General features: G+C 56.7%; 1 protein-coding gene across 1 annotated transcript in view; it reads right to left on the reverse strand.

Moving 5' to 3' along the window:
- Sspo (SCO-spondin) overlaps positions 1-8,819 on the reverse strand; it is a 53,901-nt gene that overhangs the window by 2,938 nt on the left and 42,144 nt on the right. Inside the window, exons 79-98 of the mRNA XM_026789410.1 lie at positions 8,515-8,724; positions 8,185-8,352; positions 7,246-7,377; positions 6,927-7,173; positions 6,578-6,730; positions 6,457-6,503; positions 5,921-6,265; positions 5,502-5,669; positions 4,870-5,000; positions 4,495-4,619; positions 4,238-4,284; positions 3,717-3,995; positions 3,247-3,405; positions 2,958-3,074; positions 2,269-2,407; positions 1,941-2,143; positions 1,718-1,842; positions 1,464-1,606; positions 1,322-1,368; positions 368-585 (exon numbers count right to left, since the gene is read on the reverse strand). Coding sequence (XP_026645211.1) covers positions 368-585; positions 1,322-1,368; positions 1,464-1,606; positions 1,718-1,842; positions 1,941-2,143; positions 2,269-2,407; positions 2,958-3,074; positions 3,247-3,405; positions 3,717-3,995; positions 4,238-4,284; positions 4,495-4,619; positions 4,870-5,000; positions 5,502-5,669; positions 5,921-6,265; positions 6,457-6,503; positions 6,578-6,730; positions 6,927-7,173; positions 7,246-7,377; positions 8,185-8,352; positions 8,515-8,724 — 3,203 coding nt within the window. The remainder of the gene's footprint in view (positions 1-367; positions 586-1,321; positions 1,369-1,463; positions 1,607-1,717; positions 1,843-1,940; positions 2,144-2,268; positions 2,408-2,957; positions 3,075-3,246; positions 3,406-3,716; positions 3,996-4,237; positions 4,285-4,494; positions 4,620-4,869; positions 5,001-5,501; positions 5,670-5,920; positions 6,266-6,456; positions 6,504-6,577; positions 6,731-6,926; positions 7,174-7,245; positions 7,378-8,184; positions 8,353-8,514; positions 8,725-8,819) is intronic.

The following is an 8,819-nucleotide window of genomic DNA, read 5'->3' on the forward strand; positions in this document are numbered from 1 at the left end:
ATTGGGGGCCCCTGGAACTGAAGTTACAGGTGGTTGTGAGCCACCAGATGTGTATGCTGGGAACTAGACCCAGACCTCCAAAGAGCAGTACAGCCCTTACTCTTTGAGCCGTCTCTCCAGCCCTCTGGAGTTCCATGGTAACACCTCAATTCTAAATTTAAATCCAGCCTAGGAGTTCCAGCCAACGTACTGGCCCAGGACTGGAGTCTGACTGGAAGAACTCAAGGTAGGGGCAAAGGGCTAGTTGGGCCCTAAGAGGGCAGAGCCTGTGTGCTACTGCGGGGTTGGGAGTGGGGAACCACAGGAAGTACAGCTACAGATCAGTAGGTGGGGAACCCTTGGGCAAGAAGAGCAGCTGGTATCTCACCAAGTGGGGACTCCCATGGTGCCAGCATTCGCAGTGGTCTTCCGGGACACAGGCACCTGTCTGGCTGCGGAAGTGCCCCTGCTGACACACACAGCCTGGAGCCTGTGCCTCAGTGCAGTTGCTCCCAGCCAGTGTCGTGTTCATTTCTGGGCATGTCTTTTCGCAAGGGCCCAGCTCCCCTGGGGCCATGGGCTGCCATATTTCCCCAGGAGGGCACCCTGCAGGAAGACCATCCGCCTGCTGTCTGTGTCAGCTCCGGATCCAGCCTAGATCTTCCGCGCTGCTAGACACTCCTCAGAAGGTACCTTACCTGCCCCCTTCCATGCTGCCTCCTGGCACCATCAGCCGTCCATCAGCCATGCCTGTCCCTCTGACCCTCTCAAACACTGGCCCAGACAGATCTCACCCTCTAACCACTCCTATCCACCCTACCTCTGCATTTCCAGCACTCTGTCACATCCTAAAGTGTGGCCTGCTCGCCAGAAACTCAGAGGCAGCCTCCTGCTTTTATTTGCTCTGAGAGCTGGCCCACCTTTATTCAGCAGCCAGGCTGGGTGCTTTGAAACTTGCCAAGCCTGGGTCTGAATCCACAGATCCCCGTGTGTCATAGGTGGGCGACTGTGGTTTCCCACGCCAGACTCCACTTTTTCACTCATCTCTCCGGACCTCAACTTCCTCATCAGCAGGAAGTTCTGTTGTACTTCCTGGCCTCACTCACACACCCTGACTCAGTGCGTACACACTGATTTGGTGACTATCACTATGAGTGGGAAAGACACACAGGATGCTTGGGGACTGCAAAGTGGGGATTGCTGGGCCTCAGGCAGGGAAGGGGTCCCTGTGGACCAGAAGCAAGCATTTCCTGAAGCAAGTAGCTTAGCCTGGTTGTGGGCAGGGCCCTCCATCCCTGAGCAGAGTCTTGGTTTTGGAGAGGCGAGGACAGCCATGTCTCACCCTGACAGTCAATGAGGGAGCAGATGAAGGCTCCGCCTTGACAGGTGCTAAGAAGATAGAAGCATTTGCTCAGTGGTTTCAGTCCCTCTTCCCCACCCCAATCTCAACAACCCCGCCCTCTGCCCAGGCTCTGGGCCCTCACCAGTGTGTGCAGTTCCGGGTGAGCACAGTCCCTGGGGGCAGCTCCCGGGCCTGCTCTTCCAAGGGTAGGGTGAGGCCCCAGGGCAGGGAGAGCTGAGAGCAGGGACAGGCAGCAGGGGCAAGGCATGTGCCATTGTGTAGCAGCTGAGGTGGAGAGGCTCAGTCAAGCTTGGTTCCAACCCCATGCCTCCCAACTACCTCTCCTCTCTCCACCACCCCAGAACCCAGAATCCAGAATCCAGTGGCCTGACTCACCTGCTCTCCAGGACAACTACAGCCAAGCTGGCAGGGTTCCTGCACACAGATGGTTCCAGGCTGCAGGTGGGAGCAGAGGCTCGGGCAAGTGGCACAGGTACTGAGCACCTGGCCAGGCGGACACTCTGGGAAACACACACAGCGAGAGGGGTGCTTGCAGGTTATGGGTAGCCTCTTCCACCCAAAGATGGAGGACTGTACCACTCCAGGCCCAGGCACTCACCAGGGCAGGCCTGCAGGTTACACTCTTGCCATTGCTGCATGTCCAGGGTCTGGCATGGTGCACCCTCAGGACGCTTCTCACAGCTCCTGTGGCGCACCATGGTGCCCCCACCACAGGCAGCTGAGCACTTGCTCCAGGCTGACCAAGGTCCTAGGACTGGACACTCGAGGTATGGACACACCAGTGACCCATTAATACATGTGCTGTGAACAGGGTGTGCACCAAGGGCTCAGGCCCCCAAGTCATAATGAACAGCTTCCTTTCCCCAGCAGTGCCTCATGTCACCCACCCAAAGACCTTGGCCTGGTTTGACAGAATGGCAGCATACCAGTTACGGCAGTCCAGCTGGACCACCTGCATGGGGGCCAGCTCCCATGAGCCGTTGGCACTGGGCAGGCCACAGCGGCAAGACGAGATGGGCACACAGTGTCCATCCTGCACCAACTGATCAGGAGGACATCGGCAGCCTGAGAGGGGTAAGCAAGATTCATTGCTTTAAAAAAGACTTGAAAATAAAAGGATGATATACTATTAGAAAGGAAGAATGAAGAGAATAGGGAGAAAATAGTGAAAGTATAGTATACACGTGTATGAAAATGTGACCCACTATCTTGTGCAATTAATTCTTACTAATAAAAGGGTGATAAAATTCAGTGCTTTGGACAAGGTTTACATAATGGGTCCCTCTAGGAGCCAGACTGTGTTCACAGCTTGCTCTCACCCTCTGGCCATCAATGGGAGACACCTCTCTGTTCCTCTACACAGCAGTTGGTTTTGAGAGAGGGTCCTGTCCTTGAACTCACAGCAATCCTCACGCCTTATGCTCTCAAATGCTGGGATTTACAGAGGTGTGCCACCACAGCAGGCAACCCAGTAGGTTTTGATGGAGCCATTAGGAGGGGCTCAAAGTGATTGCTGAAAGTGACCCCAACTGTGTATTTTCTTGCCTTGTCGCCCCCTCCACTGTGGTGAAGATTTCCCAGATTTCCCAGGCCAGGCTGCGGCATGGCCATCTACCTGGGCTGCAGGGTCCCTGTAGACACTGGACACTGTCCCAGAGGTCAGCACAACTACGAGGGCACTGGTTGGCACAGCCAAGGGTAAACACGGTGTCCCGGGCCTCACAGCTCTCTCCTGGGGTCCAGTAGTAAAAGTCTGCATTGGGAGCACTCTTGCCCATCCTGCCCCCCAGCAGACTCTCTCTTCCACTATTTACCATCGGGGGGAGCCACCAATCCCTCTGGGATGGGGGGCTATGTCCAATGCCCCAGTCTCTGCTCCCTTCCGATGCTGGGATATTGGTTACCTGGGCAAGATCCTATATTGCAGCTTTCTGTTTGAGCCCATGGCCCATGGCAGTCTCCTCCAGAGGTGTCTCTTGCCTCTCTCCAACGCAGCTTGACTCCTCCACTGCAGGACACTTGGCAGGGGCTCCAAGGCCCCCAAGGACCCCATTGGCAAGTGTCTGGGGAAGGGAAAATAAAAACAGAACTCAGTGCCTTAGGCCACCTGCCTCTGGTATTCACCCCAGGCTTTGTCTCTTCCCCTTCCTGGAAACATGCCCTGAGGCCCTTGGGTGCTTTTTTTTTTTTCTTCCACATTTCAAATCCAACAGGCCTCAGAGGCAAGCAGAAAGGTTTGCAGGTTGCCTCACTCCTGACAACAGAAATGAGCCTATGGCTAGCCCCATCCAAACACGCACACCCCCACCCCACCATCCCACCTCCACTAGCATGCCAGACCCATCCTGCCTGCTGGCCTATTTCCCTCCTTTACCATTGCAGGCTCCAGGGTCAGGGCAGAGGCGTTGCTGGCTGAGGGGCACAGTGCAAAGCGCAGGGTCTCCTGCCCAGGGTCTACCCGTCTCAGGGTCCAAACAAAGGCGGTGCCGGTACTGCTCTGAAGCCAGCAGAGTGACTGAGGTTGGAGGTAGGCCTGATGTGTTCAGACGCCAGTGCCCCTCCAAGGCAGTCTTGGAGGCAGGGGCCAGGGCACTCTGGGGCAGGCAGGGCCCACAAGGTGACCACTCTGACCATCCAGTCAGAGGCAGGAGACCTAGATGGGCAAAGGGTTTGTGCTGGTCTCGGGGAGTTTTCAGCTCAGAGAGCCCAGTGGGCAGGCAGGAAGAGCTCAGGGTCATGATCGGAAGGGGTAGTAAATGGGAAAGACTAAGAAAGGTCAGGCAGGACAGGATACTATTTGTCTAGGACTGTCCTGGCTTTAGCAATGCAAGTTCCCTGCCCCGAAGCACCCCAGCGCTGGGCTAACAGGGACGGTTCTCTGAAGGCTGTGATTACCTTCACACCCTTGGCTGGAGCACTGCAGCTCTCCACTCAGGCATTCACTGTGGGAAGGAGCACACCAGGGTGGCTTTGGGGGTACAGCCATGCATGGCTCAGCAGCTCAAGGGCTGGGTGCTCTGGCAAGTTGGGCACTTGGGGTCACTTGATCTCAGGTTGGAATGGTCCAAACAGGTTCAGCCTGGCCTCTGCTGGGTCAGGATGCCCTTGTCCACTCCACTTCTGGCTTCTACTCACCCCCTTCTATTACTCACCATTCCTTACAGCCTAACTGCAGGTGGTCCCCAGGAGCCAGGGTCACCCCAGCTCCCTCTTCTGAAGTATGCCAGCAGTTACACTGCTCTGGGAGAATGCAGCTCCCAGCCTGCTCCAGCAGACCCTGCACAGAAGAAAAAGGAAGGATAGTTCGGGACTGCGAAGGGACCACTGTCACCTATGTGCCCTGTACCATACTGGCTTCCAGCAGTACACATGTGTGTTGTTGAGCCCATGTGTGGGATGTTGCCAAGGTAGGAAGGGGTTCCAGGCATGGAAATGATGTGGTTCCTATGGGCGTCCTGGAGAGGGGAGCCAAGGGAGCTGGGCAGAGCATTCCCTTCTTGAGTGTCTTGTCAACTTCCAGAGCTCACCTTGGGGCAGTAGCAGCCAGGCTGGCAAGGCGGTAAGTCCTGGCAGAGCTGATGGCTCAGATGTGTGGCACAGAGCCCTGCACAAGGGGAGCCACAAGGCTGGAACTCGAAGGGAGGTGGGCAACTGTCCTCTAAGGGAAGAAGGAAGCATGAGGTCACTTGGTGATAGTACAAGACCGCCCTTCAGCTGGCTGCCAAGAAAGACTAATGCCCCCAACCCTTCCACATGGCTCCTGCTCAGCTCACGGGTCTCCAGGAAGGATTAGGATGGCTGGGCCTCAAGACCCAGGAGGGACTGCCTGAGTCAGGATTATGGGATTGGCAGGTGGGGCACAAAGGAACAAGATGAGGGACAGCTTCAACAGAAGCCAAGCAAGATACCCTGCCTCTGAGGCAGCTATGAGAGGAGACACGGTGGGGCCAGCAGCTGTCAAACGGGAAACCACAGTGAGACGATCGTGAAGGGTGTAGCTAGTGGGTAGGACAGTCAAGAGCAAATGTGTGCCCAGGGCAAGGGTCAGTGTGAGTGAACCCTGGGCACTTGCACTGTGGTCTTGTGGGCGGTGGGTCTATATGAGGGTACCTGCCGCCACCCCCATTCAGCTCCTTGACCTCTCAGCTCTGGGCCTTACCTGAGCAGTTGCCAATGGTGCATGGCCGGAAGTGGCCGTCCAGACGTGTGCAAGGGGCACCCCCAACAGTCCGGCCAGGTGCTGGCCCCTGGTGTCGGTAACGCTGCTGCACTGGGACCTTACAGGAGCAGCGTGTCCAGCTGCTCCAGTCACTCCATATGCACTCCTCTAGAGATGGATGTAGGCTGACGGCTTCCAGAGCATCCCCCATGCCCACACCCATCCCTACCCTAGCTGGAAAGGCCCCACTGGGTGGATTCCCTCAAAGTAGATAAAGAGGGCACATGGCAAAGGGCTCTGAAGGGTACAAAGCAAGACATTGTGCGGTAGATATAGGGACATTTCAGAGAAATAGTCTTGCATGGGCAAACGCTCATTCCCTGAATTTTCCAGAGAAGGAAAGCAGGAGAGCAACTCACCCTGGCAGGGCCCTGGGTAGCAGGCCTGAGTGTCCAGGCGTGAGAATGTGTCATTACACATGGAGTCCTCTTTGGTCAGTAAGCAGGGGCAGGATCCAGAGCGGGAGGCCAGGCCTGTGCCACAGCTACGGGAACAGGGTCCCCACGGTCCCCAGGAGCAGGTCTCTAGCAGCTGTAGACACAGCTGCTGCCCACAATGCTGGGTCTGGGTATCTGGGCCTTGGCAAGGTAGGCTCCCAGGCTGAGGAGCTGACACTATGCAGGATCGAGTGCGGACCTGGCTTCCACCGCCACAGGAGACAGAGCAGAGGGACCAGGAAGACCACGACGTCCAGCCCCCAGGCACTGTAGGGGGGCACAGGTGAAGTTAGAATAGCAGGGGGTGTGAAGACCCAGAGGTTAGGTTGGGATCCTTGTGGCACAGAGGGGGGCATTGTGTGTGTGTGTTGGGGGAACACAGGACATTGAAGAGATGGCTTTCAAGACATAAGGTCAGTAATGGGGTACTAAGGAGATGGACGAGATGGAACCCAAACCTGCACACTCAGTGTCTCTGCAGATCACTCCCTCTGGGGTGCAGGAACTAGAAAAGAGCCTGGATTCAGGATCCTGCTATCCAGCAGGAAAGTGGGTCACCCTTCCCTGGCCTGTGCTTACCACTGCTGGCACTCTCCCTGCAGCCAGCTGTCCCCCAGGGCACGAGGGTGGGCTTCATGTAGGCACAGGGGTGGGCAGGGGGCCTCAGGGCAAGACTGGCTCTGGGAGTGCTCCTTTTGACACTCCAGGGCCCATGAGCCTGACGTGGAGGACCTGGGCAGGACCAGGGCAGAGGAGGGAAAAGTCCAGAGTGAGCATGGAGGTTGCTAAGGAGAGGCCTAAGTGACCAGCACAGACTGGGCCAAGGCACAGGATGGAGCAAAGTCACCGATGAAAGCAGGAACTACCAGGAATAATATCAGAAAGAAGGACATGCAAGGCAGGAGACCCTGGTCACCCAGCACCACACCTGAAGCGACTCTGCTGCCCTCGAGGTCCACATGAGTGGCTGCAGGGACTCCAGGCAGACCAGTGGCTCCAGGCACAGTGGGCAGGAGGTGGACAGGGCTGAACAGTGCAGGAGAGTTTCCCAGCCTGACAGGAGCAGTTGTTGCAGGCATTCTGATGCTGGCTCCCTGGGGCCCAGCTGCGGCCCTGGGCATCTGTGCATTCACAGTGTCCAACTGGCACACAGCCACCATCCTGCTCCAGAAACCCTGTGGGAAGTCAGTGGGTTGGTGCTGGTATCTAGACCAAACCCGACTTCCAGAAGGATCTCGGGCATGTACCTTCAGGGCAGCGACAGCCCGGCTGGCAGGCCTGGTCCTCCTTACACGCGACTCCTTCCTGCAGGTCTGAGCAGCTGTGGGGGCAGCGGTTGGCACAGCTCACTATCTCCATCCCTGCCGGACAGCCTTCCTCTGAGGAGGGGAAGCCCAGTGTCAAGAACACCTGGGTGCCCCAAGACCCTTCTCTTTCTTATCAGTAACTCTTAGAGGCCCCAGGGTCTCCCCTTTCCCCATATCGGCATGAGCTGAAACATCAGGGGCTTGGCAAAGCCCTGGAGTTAGGCTAGTCTAAGTGCACGGAGAGTTCCTCTCCCCTCCAGTAAGTTCTCAGAGCCTAGTAGTAACTCTTCGTGGAGCTAGATTAATATGTCCATCTCAGAAGATAACATTCTCACCTAGGGGCTTACGGCCCTGCTCTGAAGCGAGGCAGTGTGCAGTATGAATGGGGAGCTCCTGACAGAGGAGTCCTGGGGTAGGACTCTGAGGGCTGGGAGCATTGGAAGGAAGGAAGGGCTGAAACTCAAAAAGGAACTGGGAAGGGCTCAATTATAGTCTCTGGTTCAGTTTCCATAGAAAGAATCACATACACCCTTGACACCACACTGCAAGCTCTCAGAAACTTTGCCTGGGCTTGAGGGTTCTCCAGCAACTAAGAGGACAGACAAGGACATCTAGGAAGATGCCCCAGAAATGAGTCAGGGGGGTGGCAAATCTTTGAGTTTGGCCTCAGCCACAAAGGACCCAGATATACACAGGATGTCCCTGCCCAGTACTCAGATCCACTCATCCCTTCCCTGAACATCTTGGTTTTCCTAGGTAGCGAGCAAAGTAGCAGCCGGTCTCCTGCATCCCATGGGTATAGTGGGAATGAAGTTAGAGGTGAGGCTGGAGCATTTTGCAGAAATAAGCTCAGTAGGCAGGAAGTGATCAGTGTAGTACCACAAGGCATGGAATTGCAGGACTGGACATGGTGCCTCTCCCCGACACAGGATGCTCCCCCATTCTTGGGTGGTGGGCTTGAGCAGCTTCTGCTTCTCAGGGATCGGCCCCCTCCACAGCTGCGATCACACCAGGACCAGGGACTCCAGCGGGACCAGCCCCCAGGCACTGTTAAGAGAATAGTTCCATCAGGTTTGGCTCCAGCAGAAGGTCCCACATACCCCATGAGCCAGGACAGACTGGCCTGGTCAGGAAATGCATACCATCAGAGTCTCACAGTTAGAGTCAGGGAAGAGCCTGAAGTCACTCTTTGTCCCCAGCTCCCCTCACCTGGACAGGCATGCAGGTTGCAGAAGCGGCGCTCCTGGTATGCAGTCAGGATGTCCGGGCACCAGTATCCACCAGGCCCAGGGGGATGATAGGCTCGTAGGCGGCGCTGCTGGCCCACCCCACAGCTGCGGGAGCAAGGCTCCCATAGGGCCCAAGATGTCCAGGAACAGTTCCCTGACCCACACCCAGGGCCAGGGCACAGGGGCAGAGCTGCAAGGTGAAAAAGATCTAGAACCAGCAGAGCCTTCCCCAGGCTCTCCTTCCTGCCCCAGGCTCTCTTCTTCCTGCCCCAGGCTCTCCTTCCT

This window comes from Microtus ochrogaster, unplaced genomic scaffold (assembly GCF_000317375.1).
Source record: "Microtus ochrogaster isolate Prairie Vole_2 unplaced genomic scaffold, MicOch1.0 UNK18, whole genome shotgun sequence".
Lineage (NCBI taxonomy): Eukaryota > Metazoa > Chordata > Mammalia > Rodentia > Cricetidae > Microtus > Microtus ochrogaster.